We start from the raw sequence: 18521 nt of genomic DNA, 5'->3' as shown, positions 1-18521 counted from the left end.
CCTTAAACTTAGACACTCTAGTGGAGCAAAACACCAAATCATCAATAACTCTTCTACAGTGTTTGCTCAAGTGATTGGCAGTGAATTATGAAGGAACAGTTATTTTTAAATAGAGCTGACCTACCACTTTAGTTTTTGAGCTGGATCACAGCTTTTCTGAAGTCCAGAAGTGTTCAGATGTGAATTATTGTCATTCATTTTTTTTAAAACAAACATTCTTTCCTCTTAATTAATCCCTCTTGGAAAAATCACAGTTATATATAGGCCATTATAGGAAGTATCCAGTGACTCAAGAGGTCTGGGGTGATTCATCCATGTATTTGCGAGGAGAGTGCCCATCAAAAACACTGAGATAAACAAATAGCCCACGTCATTTTCCCAAAACACAATCTTCTCCATCTGAACTATGACTTGATGTGCAGTAAGAACAGGCTGACTCCTGACTCTGACTCCTGTCAAAGCTGAGGCAGCTTTGTCATGAGAAATAGAATTAGCTGCAGTCTCAGTTTTGTTTATTCCCAAGCAGATATTTTGCTTTTAGCAAATTCATCAGTTCCTCTATTCACTTGACCAGCAGATTTATACAAGGAGTGTGCACACTAAGAAGTACACATCCTCACATATTTTCAGGGCCTCAAGCAGGTGAGTCGGATACGAGGTTCAGTGGGGATGTATTTTCTCTAGATAACTGGGTATTTACTCATTTTGCTACAAGGAAATGTCTTTCTAAAGAAAGTTTCAACTCTGTAACTTTGTCATGGTGAATCACATGGTGCACTGGAGGAAATATGAAGGGAAAATCAGAAAAAAAACCAAACCCACAATCCCCCCCAAAAAACCAAATAAAAGGTTAGCAAATTTTAATACTAGAGGTTTTATAATACCCAGCCAGTTGCCAAGGAATGGCTTACAAAGTGATTCTTCTTGCCTAGGAAAATACCTGGGATAAAACATACACCCAGGAAAAAGATCTATTTAAAGCCTTTCAGAATTTTAAGTGAAGAACACCTTTTCTTGCTTTGTCATGCTGTTTTTCTCACTGAGCAGTGGTGCAGGTACAAAGAACTGCTCTCTGGTTATTTCATTCCAAAAGCAGAATAATTCAGCACTTTTTGAAAATAATTTTAGCCTTTCCTTCCCACCTTTTGCCTTATCAGGGGAAGGAATGGGGAGAAAATCTCCATGAAGGTTAGTTGAAACAATCTTAGTTGTTTTGTTCACCCGAGGATGAGTCAACCACTGTCTTCTCTGGAGCAGGTCCCAGCTCCCAGATCCCTGCTCCAGAAGATTCCTATAAGGCCTCACTGCCCTGTGCCTTCTCTCTGTGTACTCTTGGCACAGGCAGTACTTTGCCTAAGAATGAACATGCACTGTGAAAAAAAACCCATATCCAAGAGGAGACAGCCTTGCAAACAATACCTCTGCATTGTTCAAATCCAGAGGAAAGGAATGGAGGAGGCACACCAAAGACTCGATATGGAGATGAATTATATTCCTGTGTGTCTGCCAATTTGTCAGATCTGCAGCTGACTGGCAGGGGTGACTTTGTCTTTTGTGGTGCAATGCTCTTCCTTTCTGTTCTTTTGTGCAGCTCATGAGGCCATTTTCTTCCTTCTACAGATTCCCCAGGTGTTCCTCCAAGTGCCAATGCTCATCATCTTTTCAGAGGGTTCAGCTTTGTTGCCTCTAACTTGGTGCAGGAGCCTGCACAGCAAGATGTGCACAAAATCACTGTTCACCCCATTGTGCAGGTACTGATGCTGGTTACATTTCACATCTCATGTGCAGACAGATATGTGCGTAACATATTTTAAATGCCTGGAGTTTTCACTGGTATTTCACAGCTACCTAGTGCAGGAAGGAGGTGTTTCACATGCAGCACGTAGGTGTTGGAAAAGGAGAATTTTTTCGCAAAGGCTTTTATGTGTATGGTTCCTCACCATTTGCAAAGGAAATAGGAACTGCACTTAGTCACAACTAAAATGAAAAGTATTTCTCGATACCTGAAACATGATTCCAGTTGTGCATGCAGGGCAGATGATTAAGTGTTTTTTCACTGAGTGCATGTCATTCTCTCATTCAGTTGTGTCTTGTATTATATAATACAGTCTGTGCTGGCCAAGAGGCTTGATGAACTACTGCTGTCGGCTCCCACACGCACAGAGCCCAAGCTCCTCAGTGTTAGAGGCCACCATACTGCACAAAAACCTGGGTGTACTCACCTAAACCAAGGTGGCTTGACAGGGGAAAGATGCCAGACCCTTGGTTCTTTGCAATCTATCCAGTTGTACTTTAAACCAGAAATTAATTGCTACAAATTATGTTGTTCAGTATATAAGAGGAGAAGTGAATAGGGAAAAAGAGCTGAGCTGCTCAAAGATGCAGCAAATTTTCTCACTAAGAAAAAGCTCCCTGCCCTACCCAGAGCCACAGCTCAAAGGGGGAGACTCTGCCTGTGGTTTTCATGGGTTTTCATCTCTATCTTAATTATTTGCAGTGGAATATATCATACTTTTAAAGATGCTCGTATGCAATAGTGAGTGAAATGTTACCCAAGCAATTACATCCCAGAAATGTTATATTCATTCCTGTGATTTACATTGTAAAAGTGTATTGAATATTAACACATGCATGTCTGTAATTTAGCAGGTTCTGTGTGAACTTTGCTAGCAAGGTTACATTTTTAGACAGAGGATTTTGGAGGATTTTTAGAGGTGCTGGTCATTTCTTGAGTCCTGGGATGGAATTTGCAGGAAAGCCTCAGATTTGGGCATTTAACCAGTCTACATTTTCCAAAGAGCATATGAATAGCTTAAATAGTAACTTCTCTCTCATGTAGAAACCACAGATAAAAGTATTCTAGACATGACCCCCAGTGGTCTGGGTGCACTCCCCATGTATGGAATACCTCTCTTGAAGACAGTGAAGCTGTTAGTATATTATAAGTATTTTATAATTACTTCCCCTCAGTAATTAGAAATCAGTTTATATTTTGAAGTTATGTGGGTTTCTCAGGAGATTTGAGCCCACAGTTTCCTGTGAATTTCGAATAGACGGTGATTTTCTGCATTTCAAAAACAGTTTAGAAAATCTCTGCAGTTTTGCCACTACTTCTACATGGACAATTCCATCTTACAGACTGGAAAAAGGTAAAAAGGGAAGAGACACACTTATTTGTTTAAGTGAAGGGCTTCATAATTTTTTAACTGGACTTAGCAAAGCTGCTAAGAACAAGAGAACTCTGTGAAGGAGAGGAGATCAAGCACCTCCTTCAGGAGGGGTGAGTCCTTGCTGTTACATACCCATGTCCTGATTACCTTGTTTCTTTCGTTTTTCCTTACAGCAGTTACATGGGAACAACATTCATTTTACTGATGGGTATGAGATCAAGGAGGACATAGGAATTGGCTCCTATTCAGTGTGCAAGAGATGCGTTCATAAAGCTACAGAAACGGAGTTTGCAGTGAAGGTAATAAAACCTCTGCTAGGTGCCAAAAATGCAGCTGAGACTGCTCTGCCAGCCAGGGCAGCAGTGTTGTCACTGGATTTTTTGTTGGCTTATCTCTTGTTGCTGGGTGTTGTTGGGATTTTTTTCTCTTTTGTAAGATGGCATGTTTCATTATAAGTCTTTTATTATTTTTCACACTTCAATATCACCAAGCAGAATTCCTCAGTGGAAAAAAACTTTGCTGTCTTGCATGGAAATCATGTTAATCACTTCAGCCATGCTCCTTGCAAACTGAGTAAGATTTTTAACATATCCTACACTGAATCATCATAATTAAAAAACATAACATATAAAATTATTGCAAAGTTGAAATATGATTTATTCTTCTTTCTCAAGTTCTTTAGATCTGACTTTTTAATTGTAATTAAACAGATTTGTATGTGAAAACCACTATCACCTAGAAAAACTCATATTTCTTTTTGTCTTCCTGATATTCAAAACCAATGCTACTGAAATGAACAAAAGTCAAACTTCAGGAGAGATTTAAAATATTTATTTATATGGGCATTACAGACAAGTCAATGAACTTCAAACTTGGTCAAGCAATGGTGCATAAAATGGAGTCAACTCAGCCACAGAAGCCAGGAAGCTGCTGAGATGATGGAGCCTTTTCTTTTATTCAGTGTTATTTTCTGTTACTAGACTGATGACAATACAGTATGCATGAAAATCCATGAAACTTTTTGTGTTTCCTCTTGGTGGCCACAAAAATCTGAATAATACTATTAACCTCCAGTGTTGATGTCACTGTACAAACAATGGTTGATTTTTTTAGGCTATGCCGTAATTAGGAGCGTGGGCTTACCAGCAGATCTGTGGGCTCGCTTATGAATGTGCTATTATTTTCATTCCTAATGAATGAAAAAATTAGAGTTTTCTAGAGTTGTCAGTGCCCAGGTCATTTGTCAACAGATGTCATTATATTATAGTAGGTATAGGTTCTGTATAATTTAAATACATGCATGATTAACAAAATGTATGCTAAATTAAATTAATAACTAATATGTCATTTTTATCAACTCTTGTGGACAGTTTTATCAGTGTAATACAGCCAGTGTGAAACCAAAATAGAAAAACCTCATCCCTCAAAGACATCTGAGTGCTCAAATCTGACAGGGTCCAGCATGCTCTGCAGCTGGGTGTTTGGAGTAACTCAGAAGATCCAGAACAAAGTCAATGCATGGAGACACTCAAAGCTCCAGAAGAGTTCAGAACTGGGATTGATAGGTTTATGCTCTTTCCCATTTTTATTATTATTTCCTCTTTTTATTCCTTTCTTCCTCCACTTCTTAGGACTCTATTCTTGTAATGTAAATATGTCTTGATTTTGACTGCCAGTGTAGGCAACATGTGCACCATCTCAATTTCTGACAGTGTGAGTCAAATGTGTAGCACAGATTTGGGGTTGGAGACAGTTGGTAGGTTTCTGTTTGTTCTGTCTTTCCAGCACATTTAGTGCTGCCTCTTTGGTTACTACTCCTACCAATATATTAATTTTACTTTTCCTTCAATTTTATTGTAATTTCATAATAAGATTATATAATTTTGTTGTCAGAGTAGCTCACTTTCAAAAAAACTTGCACAATGCCACCCATTTCAAGTAATTAGATAGCACAGGAGTTGCAACTGATATTATCATAATTATATATCCGTCCCTTATGACATGCATCTTTTAACTGTCTCTATAAAAATCACTGTAATTAGGCTCTTTTCATTTCTGTCAGTAAGTATAATTTTCTCAGTGCTCTCTAATACATAACATACACAGGAAAAAGTATCTGCAGTGATGGTTTGTGTGATAGGCAGCAGCCCCACTTGCCTTGCACAGCCTCATTAAAAGCTCTCTTTCAGATAAACTGCCAACACATCAGAGAACATCATCCTGTCTCCCCAGGGAAGGCTGGTGTTAGGAAAGGAGTTAAGGAAATTATGTGGTGGCATAACTGCAGGAGGATACACATCATGTCACTGTGTAAATAAATAATCCTTCCATGGAGATTGCCACTCACCTTATTTATTATTGTTGTGTGGTGTCATACTGAGACCGGAGAGTACCTGGCCAGAGTACCTTGAGTCAGAGGTACAGTCAGAAAAGCAACTCCTTTGCTAGCCCAGAAGTAGAATATATTTATTAAAATGCAAAACACTTCATCCCTTTTCCTTTTGCTGGCCATCTGCTACTAACTGTAGCATCTTGTAGAAATTATTAGGTGTCTAGCACTGCAAAGAAGTTCTTTGCTGGTGTTGTAAAGGCATTTAAACAGATCTAGAATTTCACTCTTTTCAGAACTCATTGAGATTAGGCACGTTGCTCACTGAGGAGCTTTGGGAATTTCCCCCAGACACCTCTCTGCACCTCTAGGCAGCTGTACTGCGTTGGTAAATCCAGTCATGGAACCTGCTAAAGAAAAGAATTTTCTTTCAACCTATTCCCTCTTCTTCCATGTCATCTGTAAAAATGAAATGCTAATAATAAACTCTAAAGCTATTTTAGACATGCCCTCAGGCTCCTAACTGCAATATTTCAGAATTCAGACATATCTCCCCTTCTGAGAGCATTTCACTACCAAGAGAAAGCCCTGTAGACAGTCAGATTTCCTGCAAACTGTGTCTGCCCTGAAACTAACAGGCACCTATCTAGGTCAGTGCAGATAGATGTTGGTTTAGCAAGTCTATGTGTCATATTCTACTGCACGTACGTACTCTGAGGAGCTTTTAAAATTTTACTCTTAACTTTCTTTCCGTCTCATTCCCGAGTGAAAAAAGTAAAAAGTTCTGAAATGCAAGTAAGAATATTGTTTATTCTTCTGAACCTCAGAATATTCTGAGTTGGATGCTTCATAAGACTCTGGTAGAAAGAAGAGACATGGGAAAAAAGGAGTGCTTCTCCTCTGATGGACCTCTACTGTGTTTCAAAATCTTCTGCTGTAATACTGATCATCTTGACTACAGCAGGCTTAATGATTTTTAATAGCAAAAGGAACTGGCATTGTCAGTCGTAGTTACAAGCTTCACATGGGTATACCTGTAATGGTGAGGTCAGAGGCAAAGCAAAATCAGATCAAAGTATTTCAGTCACATCAGCATCTATGGAAAATTAATTAATTAAGTAAAAGAACGATGCTAGGGGAGATGGGAGGGGTTTTTCTGGGTAGAAGAAAGTTGGCAATGGAAGCCTAAACAGACTAAAAACTCTTGTTTGCAGTTCAGGGTTCTTGGTGAATCAGATTTTTCAAAACCTGCCAGAGATATGATGCAATTAACATATTCCAAATGTTTTTCTTTTCCTAAAACTATTGCACAGCTTTCAAGCTTGGAGCGCTAGTGAAGCTTTCAAGCTGGATTTTTGGATATGCTTCTTACTGATGCCAGATTAAGTTAGAAAAGGGCTTGATTTCATCTCCCTGTTTCTAAAGGTTTATCTATTTAGACTGACTCCTGATCTTCAGGAGGGATTACTGGTGGATAATAGCCACGTAGAAATTTCTGCTGCTGGGCCAGTTCTACCCCCAATATGGTAACTGACCCAGACATTGCAGAGGTGGGTGGCTTAGATGTCACATTCAACATTTTGATGTCAACTGCCTTCTTCTCCAGGTCAAAACAATATCTAACTGGTTAAGTCTTTCGGGTTTTTAGTCCCTCCACGCTGTTAGAGGCAGGGCAAACAACTAGGTAAAAACACAGGATATACATTTTCCCCTCCTTTGAAGAAGAAAAACAGTAGATACAGTCCCAATTGACAAGTTCAATTTTGCAGGTTCCAATATTACAGTGGAATTTGGATCTTGAAACACATGTGAATCTCATTACTTTTTCCTATCTTTGTAATGTACTAACCAATTGTTTGGCTCCAGATGTTCCACAGTTGTGAGCAAAGCCAGTTTGCAGTCCATGTCTGCCACTGAGATACAAGTTAATTTATGCTAGTGTCCTAGTAAATTTTTCAGCTTGTATATAATCCTGGTAATTGCAAAGCACTGAAAGCACATCTATCTAGCATATTTTGGTATGTGCAGACTGGAGAGAAGGTGCATTTTAATTAGCTACAAAAATTCAATACCAGCAGAGAAGCGATGTCAACATGCTATCAATAAATAGAAATCAGTAACTCACGAGAGCTAGTGTTAGCAGCCTTGTGTAATCGAACTGGTTGTGTATGTCTATTTATTTGCTAGTAACAGTGAGTGACATAGTCACCAAAACCCATAGTCACCAAAACCCAGAGGAAAACTTCATTTTCCCCTTCCACTGATGTTCACAGTCTTGGTTTGGTTGTTTTTAGGTGGTTGTAAATAGATAAAATTGCGCACTAATCTGAAGGGAGGAGGTTACACAGTAGTATTTAGTGGCTCTACATTTTTTCCTTAACCTGTACTATGGTTGCGCCAGGAGTTTAGCTGAATTCAGTAAAGAAAATAGGAATCTTATTTAGTGAAATAAGAAAAAAAATAAATAAAGAAGGAAAAAATCAGTCCAAACATCATTAATTCTCTTTGAAAGTTAAGATGTCTGTAGATGTAGAGAGTTTTGCTTAAAATTGTCTCTCCTTAACCACAGAAAGTCACTAAAGTGAAACAGACAGTGGACATTTCAGGGAAGACTTTGTATCTATTTTTGTCTGTTTGGGAGGTACTTAGTGTCTGGTGGAAAATGGATAAATATATCAGTATTTAAATAGGCAAGTCAATGGAAAGTTTGCTGGATGACCTCAGATTTCTTGGCCCTGAGTCTGCCAGCTTGTCAACACCAACAGGTGCTCATCCACTGCTTGTCCAACCTTTCCACCCCGCTGCCTGCACCAGAACATGGTACAGGGGTCAGGGCACAGGGGATGTGCAGCACTCTCCAGGTCAGAGCCACTGGTAATGCATTCCCTTTAAATGTGGCTTTGAAATTTAGCAGAAGTTACCTGATGCTGGAGCAGAGCACTATCAGGAGTCCACAAGAGGGAGGATGGGCTGAATGGGTATGGATCACATGCTGAGGTCCTGTCTCAGTTTTCATTCAGTCCCTAGTAATGCAAACTCTTGGCTTTGCTGGGTGGCTGCCAGAGTCAGGTTTGCATGGACAGGAGTATGCCTCTATCACATCTCTCACTTGGGGAAAAAATGGCATCAGGAAGAATATGTCATGTAAAAGAACCTCATTATAAAAGTTGTTAGCAATGTGAAGGGAAATCAGAGCACTAGCTGTGCTTCCAGAAGCCTCTAACTGTCCTTGGCTTATCAAATTATCGATGAAGAGCATATCTTTTGCCACTGCAAGATCATACTAATAATTCTGAGAGATACTTTCCAATATTTTACTGAGAAATTGTCTCTCACTGCAGTCTTCCCAAAATTATTCATTCCCATTTGCGTTCATTCCCTGAATATGTAATGAAGCTGTTCATTGCACTCAAATAGTTCATAGCATTGAAATACAAATATTTGAATACCAGCATCAGACAAGCCTTCCATAAATATGTTGTTAGTGCAGTTACAGTTTTATTAATAAAGCTCAAATGCAGATTTCTATCCTACTAACATGCTTGTATATAAGTAAGTGAGTTTTTCTTGTTGTACCTGAGTAGGAATACTAAACTCTGTGGGATCATGTGTTCGTTTGATAGCTGTGGTTTAAGATAGAATATAAGCAAACTAGAGAGCACCTCTAGCAGAAAATATGCAAGAATTACAAGGCAAGCTCTATCAAGAGTGCTACAGATATGTGTGATGTAAGACAGACAAGAGCCCGGTGGGATGCGATCAAAATCTATAAATATCTCTAAGGTGATATAAATGATGGATGACAAGCATTTGGCTGCTAAAGACAGCAAGGGAAGACAGAATGTCTTGAAGCTAAAAAAGGGAGTTTCAGGGGGAAAAGAAGTCTGATTGTGAGAGCAGTTTGTAAAGCAGACTCTTCAAGGAGATGACCAAGATGTCTTTCCCCTCACATGCCAAGAAGTTGGATTTGTCATATTAGTGGAAATGTAGCCTTACAAAATGCAGGATCAGAAGTACAAGACCCCTTCTTACCTTGAAAAACTACTGATAACACCAGGTTCTCCCATGAAATTTGGTTTAAAAAGCTGGGCATCAGGAAATAATGTGGTTGAGACACTTAAGTTAAAGATGGTTTTGAGTGTCTGAAGCCTACTCAAGCTTCTTGGAAGGGTGGCACCAGATTCTGTAGCCTACAGGGTGCCATGTTGGAAGACAGGCTTTAGAGCAGATTTAAGCACAAATCTTTGTCTGTCTTTGAATTTGCATAGGGAGAGCTGATTTCTTGAGTGCTCTGCAAAGAAACCAGCCTTAATAGAGCTAATAAGGGCTAATTACTAAGAGTGATTACAAACAGCGTGGAGGGTGTCCTCTAGATGTGATGGAAAGAGAAAATGATATACAGTAAAATGGATGAAGTAGCAAAGGATGATAGATTATTGCTGACTATGAGGATCTTATATCTCATCTGTGAGAGTATTTTTGAAGGCTTTTTTGGTTTTCCCATTTCAAAAACTTTATCAAAGGGTCTGACTTCGACGCTGGACCAGGGCCATTCTGTACACTCACCATAACAGGAGGCAACATAGCATATTTTATATGGTGTCCTCATTTTTTAAGATTTGGGTTTTCTGAAATACCTGCAAAACTTCAATGAGTCTCACCTTTCTATTTTGATTTGAGTGTCTTCAGATAGGAGTTGGACTCGACAATCCTGACGGTCCCTTCCAGCTCAGCATATTCTGTGATTCTATGCTTTCTGCTGGAGAGTCTCCCCATAGAAATAAGGCAGTTCTCCAAGGAGACACTGCTCAAATAGGCAGAGCTCTGCAGCTACAGCTTCAGAAAGGCTAGGCCAGTACAGAGTGCTGGGCTCTGCTGGAAGGATGTGGGAGAAGGCAGGGCAGAGAGGCAGGAGTGGCTCAAGCATTTCTACTAGTAGCCAGCTTGTTTCTTGCAGCAAGAGCCATTGCTGGCTTTTGAGGTAAATGGGGTCAAGGCATTGTTTAAGTCTTATCAGGATAATTAGAGAGGGCAGATAGAAATACAGAAATGTGTGCAGGCCAGCTCTTAATCTCAGCTTTGAAACAAATCTTAAATGTGTAGTGGTTGTACGTCTCCTCTGGTTTAAGGATTCCTGCAGCCTCCTTCCCATTTCATCACAAAGCTCACTATGTCTCTCCTTGACATGGCTGAACCTCTGAAGAATGTGAGAATATGGTATTTCCCTTTGCTAACTAGATCTTTCTTGAGACCTAGGATCAGGCAGCAGTTTTTCTACAGCTTAATAATATCATGTTTCTCTTTGTTAGCTTGCTTGCCAAATACCTAAAGTGTTTTGGACAGAATTTGGTCCTTCGTGGCTCTGTTTCTCTTTTGGGGCCATTCAAATTATGCTTCTTGTATTTGTCTACCATACTGATGCAATAATTTTCCCCTTTTGTAAGTTCTGAAAGTGATACACTAGTTTCCATTCCTGAAGATTTTTGTAAAAGAAGGTGAGAGTGGCGTTGCAGTTATTTTACGGACTGAAAACTCATCAGTCTGATCCAAGGACGTGTGCTGAGCAGAGCAGACTGAAATACAGCGCAGAGCCTTTCCCACCAAGCTATTCTGCCTCCAAAACTGAAGACTCCTCCCTAAAATGAGCTTTTCTGTTTCACAAAGTGCTATTGGAATAAATACGTTAGTGTTTCTGCACTACTTAGAAAATGCATGCTACCATGTAAGTGCTAATTAACAAGTACAGTTAATTAACAGTTTCAGCTGACAGCTTAGGAGTGCTAAGTCAGCAAAGAGTGGCAGCAAGTGGGCATGCTGTGTGTGCAGAAACATTTAATGTCTCACCTGCACAGCTTAATCAGATGGACAGTCCTAATCTCAGAAAGATACTGCTAATTAGGCCTGTGTCTTCTAATAGTCATTTCACTGTTTTCCAGAAAGATTTAAGAGTAGATAGAGGGAATGAATTTCTGGAGCTAATCAAAACTAATAGCACAGCAAATAGTCCCTCAGAAACTATTAGGCTTGGAAAAGTTCTCCTTGGAGACATCTAAATGTAAAATTATACCATGTTCTTTTAAATAATATTAGCCTTTCTACAGTGATTTTCATCCAGCTTGAGTTATTTGACATCAAAAAAGGAACCAAATTAAAACAGATGGTTGGCATGAATAGAGCTTATTTTTAGAAGGAAATATTACTGAAATGGAAACCTGTACATTTTCCAGCAGCACAGAACTGCAGAACTCTCTCTCTGTGACACTTTCATTGGAATTAGTATTGTAGGTGAAACTGTCAGGTTAAAATCTCTGTATACTTTCACACCTCCCTTTTTCAGAAGAGATGCGAATCTCACCTATAGTCAGTTCCACTAGTGGTGCCCTGAATTTTCAAACACATCACAGTGTAGATATAATGTGCAAAGGGACACAAAATTAATTCTCCTTTTGCTCATTCTTCCCTTCCCAGAAAAGGAAAGGATTTTTATAGGGACTATCACATCACACTATATAATTAATCTGTTCTTAAAGGTGATTAACCCATGCTTGCTCTCCAAACAGATTACAGAAAATAATGTAAAGTATATAATAGAAAACAAGGCAGCTTAAAAAAGAATATAAAACTCTCTTCCTACTCCATGCTTTTTTCACAAAGCCATTATAAGTTCCCTGGTGCTGGTTAAAAGGAACTTTACATCATCCCTCTGCCTAAACACACTGTCAGCCTCAGCTGTGGCTGTAAAAGGTATGACAATGCCCAGGTGTCTTCCCTATCTTCTGATGGACTTTCTGTTGCTGTAGATGAGCAGCAGATGGGGACTGCCCCAGTTCACACACTGGTATTTCAGTTTCAGCTGCCCCCATTTGGGGAAGTTGAAGACAAAGCAGAGGCTGATCCCATTTGGGACTGGGGGAAAAAAGAATTATGCCTTATGCCTCTGCAGCATGAGCCACCAGAACTCCTAATTCAGAGCTCCTCAACATATTTTTTATCTATTCCTGTGCTGCAAGGTGTACCTTCAATGCTTCCCCATGTTTGTGAGTTTTGTTGTGGAATAAATCTATAAAAGAAAATGGAGAATTTTTGCTGCAGTCCATGGTAGTGGCACATGCCATGGTGTTAGGGGTTAAACCACTGTGTCAGTACTAGGTGCATTCAGCTCCCCCCAGAAGGGAAGTGGCTGCCATCACCCATTTCAACTGACATGATCGGACAGCTTTTGAGTCCTGTTTCACTTAAAGAGAAATATCAAGTCAGAACCAAGCAAATGTTTCAATACAGTCTTCTTTGGTCATTAAAGATGCACAAAGTCCTTTCTGCCCAGCATAGAAAGACCCAACAGAGCACTTTCCTTACTGCTTGCTCCAGCTTAGCCTGGCCAGTGCCCCATCCTTTCTCTCAGGCCTGTATCACTGCTCTTCCCATCAGTGCATCTCATGTTTCTTTTCTGTCCTCTTTCTCACTCTCTTGCTTTTCTCTCACCTTTTCTTTTAGGCTGTTCATTTTCCAGACAGCAAAGGCAGTTAAACTGTCTCCTCCCACCTCTTGCCTTTTTCCAATCTCACAACCGTAGTGATGGAGAACTCCATGTGAGAAACACAGCCATTCTCCATTCTTTTCATGCACAGTCATTCAGGTTAATTTCAGTGTTTGTAAAGGCAATTTGTATGAGCAGGGCTGGTTCAGTTAAAGTGGATTAGGGAGTGCTCACACGTACGGTTTCTTTGGCAGGGCTGTAAAGGCTGTAAGTCCCAGCTGGTGGGTGGTATCAAACAGCTGAAGGCTCCAACATCTGCTAAGGGCATAACTAAGTCCAGAAGAAGAAATTTATCTACACAGTTGGAATCATGCAAATACCTTCACAAAAAAGCAACAAGCAAATATATATATTGTCTATTTAGTTTTTGTGCCAATTTCAGCAAGGCTTTACCCACACAGAATTTTATTGATACTCTCTTTTGTACTCATCAGTCTGCTCTGGCAAGGCTAAAGCCATTGAAAATCCATTAGTAAAGGAGAATTGGATTATTTTTTCCACGCAGAAGACTTTTAGAAGGACTTGTAAAAACTGGACAGATGCGCTAATTGGGATCTTGAAAATACTCTGTCCTGATCCTTTCTTTCTTAATAGAGACAGTGTTCAGTATTGTCCTTTAAAGGAGCTTGACTCATTTTAGAATATCTTGAGGTTATTACCCTAAATCCCACTGAGGAAAGAAAATGCTCCTTTTTCTCAGTCAGTTAGTCACACAAAGGATGTGATAGTCAAAAAACAAACAAGTCCCCTATTAGAACAAAGGACACTATTGACTGTGCTGAGCCTCTTTTACTCTGGAATTGTTTTATACACTGTTTGATGAGTTTCTGAACAATCCCTATGTGTCCAATGCACAGCAAAAATCTATTTGCTTTATGGCTCAGTTTATTTCTCTACTAAAGGGCAATAGAAGACCCTTGTGCTTCATAGCTCTTGTCTGCCAAGGTACAGCAGAGCTCATGTTGCATGTATGTCACTTATCCATTATGGTGGCATTTGAGTTGTTCTTCACCACACATCTACAGGGAGAAATAGAAAAAGTAGCATCGTTAAGTATTACTCAACTTCTCAGGACTAGTAGCTGAGATCTTCCCTTAATTCTTCAATTCCCTTAACTGAATTCAAATTGAATTTGAATTCAAATCAGAATGACTTTCCTAGAGAAAAGACATCATTCCCTGCAAAGGAAGGGCTGCAGGAGGTTCATGGGCTGTCACAGAGAGGAATAAAGAAGAGTCTGTATTCATGCAAAACATCATGTCTCAGGGGAAACAACGACCGGGATAGCAAATGCTCTTTTTTACCACAGGAAATTCAGGATGGTTTTAACAACACACCAGAAAACTCCCTGAAAGGGTTGTAAAGCACTGTGCACGCTGCCCAGGCAAATGGCGACATCACCATGCTTGGAGGCATTTAAAAGACATGTCATGTGGCACTTGCAGACATGGTTTAGTAGTGGATTTGGCAATGCTGGGTTAATTGTTGGACTTGATGATCTCAAGAGATCTTTTCCAACGTAAATGATTCCGTGACTTTGTGAAAAGGAAGATCAGGAGAACTGGGTACCACAGTGGAGCTGTGGGGCATATTTAATGAACTGCTGTGGCCATTTCAACACACAAATAAAGAAACTGTGCATACTGCAGCCAGTCTGAACTGCAGAGAGATTTCTGCTGAAGCTGCAGCAGACACCTCCTCTGCTGCTTTATCACTTGTGGCCAAGTGTAAGTCACAGGCATGCTGAAGACAGGCACTGTCAGAGTGACAGTCCCTTGTTGTGGAGGAAAAAAATGGTTCTGGTCTGTCCAATCAGACTGCCTAGAGACTGAGAGGAGTTTGGCAGGTCCCTTCACAGCTCTGACAGTGATTTGTGGTGTGGTTTGGGGCAGCTTGTCCATTTATTCACTGTATTGTAGATTGTGCACACATTAAAGCAAACAGCATATTTAGATGGACTGTCTTGCAATTTGTATTTATGTAGCATATTGTGAATTAGAAGCATTAAATGTCCTTTACTGCTCTTACTACTACATCACTAGCAGAGTGCTTCAGGTTATGTTGGTTTTAGTTTTGTCAATAGCTGAGACTATTTTTGGTTAGGATTTTTTTTTAGGCCATATATATTCATTTATAATCCTGCATGATTAATAGCTGCTTAAAATTTTCCACAGCTATGGATATTTCCTTTCATAGGGAACTGCAACAGAAAAGGAATCTGGAATATACTGCTTGCTACAGTTGTGTAGTGATAGTAGTACTTCACACTGGTGGCAATACTTGCCACAGTAGGTTCTGCTGGTTTGTACAAGGTGGGCAGATGCTAACAGGGGCACATGAGAGTTACTCCAGCAATTTTACAAGAGAAGGATTAGTTTATATTTTAGTTTAGCTAAGGATTTTGCTCTGAGGATTTTTTTGTATGTTAGAATTATTGGTTGAGTGGGACACATTCAGTCACTGTGGTTGTATTCATGATGAGTCAGTTGATCAGGGCTTCATTGACTTCTTGATAATGTCTCAACTAAACTGGGAGAACAATAGCAGAATTGTTCTTTGTTTGCCTCTTCTTAAGGTCTTCCTTTATTTATTCATATGTGGACAACAACCATTTACCTTCATCAGAGTCCTGTTGCACTTAAATTTGTCGCACTTCTATTAATTCAGAATCAAATACTGGTATGCCTTCAAATGCATACCTGAGCCATGGGCAACTACTGACTGTCATTATCACAGCACATACATGCCAGTCATGACGACTATCAAACCTCTGATAGATATTTTCAGTTATGCATTATTATGGCTAAGGCATAAAATCATACTCATGTATTTGAATTTGTATCACCATAATTAAACCATAAAAAATGCATGCATTTTATAAAAAACTGGGCAGGCATTTATCCTCATTAGCAAAAGAGGTTTTTAAAAAGCTATTTTTCCCTACTAACACCATCATTTTAAGTGCTCTGTGCCTAGTTCTTGGAGAGAACTAACCACATTTAAGGTTGGAAGCCTTGAAATCTAAGGCGATAATGGAATTATGATTTTCTGAAAATGCCACTCATTTCACTTTGGTAAACCTATTATTCAAATGTACTTCTGTTGTTTTCTAGCAATAAGAAATAGAGACAAAATATTGTACTCCCGATGAGTTTCTGGTAAAATGAGTCTTTTGCCATTTCCTATGCATTTGAGATTCCAAAAAGAAGATTCCTCTTTAGGTTATTTTTTGTTTCATGTTTATCATTTAAATCTGCAAAGTGAGAAACATTAATCAATACTCTCAAAAATGGACAAATGACTAAAGCTCTTTGACTGACTTCCCAAATATAGGGAACAGAATCACTGAGGGGAAGTCAGTGCTATCCTAATAGCTGGCTTTCCATGCAGTGATGGTCTCTAGGCTGCAGGTGTCATGTTTTTCTAAGACCTGCTGCTCCAAAACTAAAAGGTTTGCATGTCTTACTATACTTTCTAAAGGCAAAAGATGCTGACTACATTAAAGTGATATATAAAGCAAATTTCTTTCCAGTTTAGGAATGGGTAGAGTTTGGTTACATGGCCAAATGCAATCCCTGGTCATTCTGTTGTTCATGACAACAGCATGGCCCAAAGAGCCAAGTGATTACCAACAGCTTCAATTCAAATCTCCCCTGGCAGTAAATGTGTATACATTTTCATTTCCGACAAATACATATGACAATTAGTTTTTATTCATTTATCAACATGTATACAAGCATGTGCCAGTATTATGATTCCATCATTTTTTTATGGCAAAGAGGTCATTTTAAAACTATAACTATTTTAAAACTCTCAAGGTTGTTTGATTTCTATATGACACTTCTTGTAACTGCATTATTTATGGGTAAACAAACTGTAGGCACCAAAAAGAGGGCCTACGCCTCCAGAATCTAAACTAATTATTGCTCCATCTGGCTTTGGCAGACAGTCAGCACGGCTTTCATTTGCACATGGTTTGAGCTGTCCTCTCCCTGAATAATGATTAATAGAAGAATTTTGAATAATAATTTGTTTAAACTGTAGAAATCAGTTGGTTTGTGCTTAGAGCTACTAGCTGGTATTTGACTGCACTGTGTTTCATTTATTCCAGATAATTGATAAGAGCAAGAGAGACCCCTCTGAAGAAATTGAGATACTCTTGCGATATGGACAGCATCCAAACATCATTACTCTTAAAGATGTGAGTAGTCTTTGAGCACTTCAGCATTAAATGTTTTTTACCTTAGGGTCAGGCTCACTTATTAGTCTATGTCTGGAAAATTCTTCAGTTGAAGGTCAGAGTTAAAACCAAACCCATTGAAATCAGGGAGAAAAACATGACTTAACAAATTACTGGATAGCATTTGGAAAGACTGGTTGGGTAATGCATTCTGCAGTTACTGTCTAACAAACTGTAAATAAAACCAAAGGGGCACAGTGCTGGAAAACGACAAGACGGGTTTGTGTTTGCAGCACTATTTAAAAGGAGATCTGCCTGGCTGGGTGTTTTGGGGCACATTGCTGAACACACACACGGTGGCACTGATGGACAGGGATCATCTTTCACAAGCAGCAGCCATTCCCATGCAGCCTGTGATATCTGCTTTATTGGGAAGAGGAGAGCTTACAGAGTCTCTAAGATTTCCCCTGATAGTGTTTTAATGCCAGGGACTATTTACCTTCTACTCAAGCAGATTGAGAAGATATTAAGGTATTTTTCTTCAGTATTTCATATGAAAAATAGCTTTCACTATGCTTAAATGAAGTAATGGCCTTTAGTCAGAGATGTTTTACTTTTGTTGCCTGAAGTCTCACCTAGGATTGTCTACACCATGTCAGATTCAGAGTTTACAGAACAAAATCCTGCTTGTGTCAGTGGCCAGTACATTATGGTTTAGACCTTAGAGAAGTATATACAAGTCTGCTAATCACATGCCCTCATGAAAGTCTCACCTAAGGGTTAAAGAGTATCTCAAAATCTGTGCAAAACAAGCTTTTATATTCCTTTCCAAAAACATGTTGCATTGATGACTATCACACTGCTTATTATTGCAGTCTAGATAAAGGATGATGACATAAAAATGGTTGTCTTCCAATTTAAATGACAATATGTCTTTTACCAATTGACATTGACATTGAATGTAAATATGTCTTGCACCTGATATCAGCAATACATTCACCAGAACTGCAAATTTAAACTACATAATATCATTAGATGCAAGTGTTGGCCAACAGTATAATACAGTTCTTTAGCTGATCATGAGTCGAAGGGAAATATTGATATTTGAAATGGCAAATGTTACCCTGTGGAAGTGGAAAGAGACAGCACTACTGAGAAGAATACTTGGGTGAGAGCCAGCAGACATTTGAAGCTGTGTGGTACAGTGCTGTTTTTAACAGCTGAGCCTGCTCTGCTGGCATGATAGCAGACCAGGAAAGCTACATTTCTGTGTGGACAAATCAGCAAGCTGCTACAGACACAAGA

At 39.3% G+C, this 18521-nt stretch overlaps 1 protein-coding gene across 6 annotated transcripts in view; it reads left to right on the top strand.

Annotated features, from left to right (window-relative positions):
* RPS6KA2 (ribosomal protein S6 kinase A2) overlaps positions 1–18521 on the top strand; it is a 286999-nt gene that overhangs the window by 255848 nt on the left and 12630 nt on the right. For all 6 annotated transcript variants that reach the window (XM_085055349.1, XM_085055344.1, XM_085055346.1 and 3 more), the window contains 3 exons: positions 1621–1751; positions 3344–3469; positions 17148–17237. In XM_085055349.1, the coding sequence (XP_084911475.1) occupies positions 1621–1751; positions 3344–3469; positions 17148–17237 (347 nt within the window). The remainder of the gene's footprint in view (positions 1–1620; positions 1752–3343; positions 3470–17147; positions 17238–18521) is intronic.

The sequence above is a fragment of the Lichenostomus cassidix genome, chromosome 3, assembly GCF_008360975.1.
Source record: "Lichenostomus cassidix isolate B80296 chromosome 3, HeHo_3.0, whole genome shotgun sequence".
In the NCBI taxonomy this organism is placed as follows: Eukaryota; Metazoa; Chordata; class Aves; order Passeriformes; family Meliphagidae; genus Lichenostomus; species Lichenostomus cassidix.
Note: the sequence above shows the minus strand (reverse complement) of the source record. Positions and strands in the feature narration are given on the sequence as shown.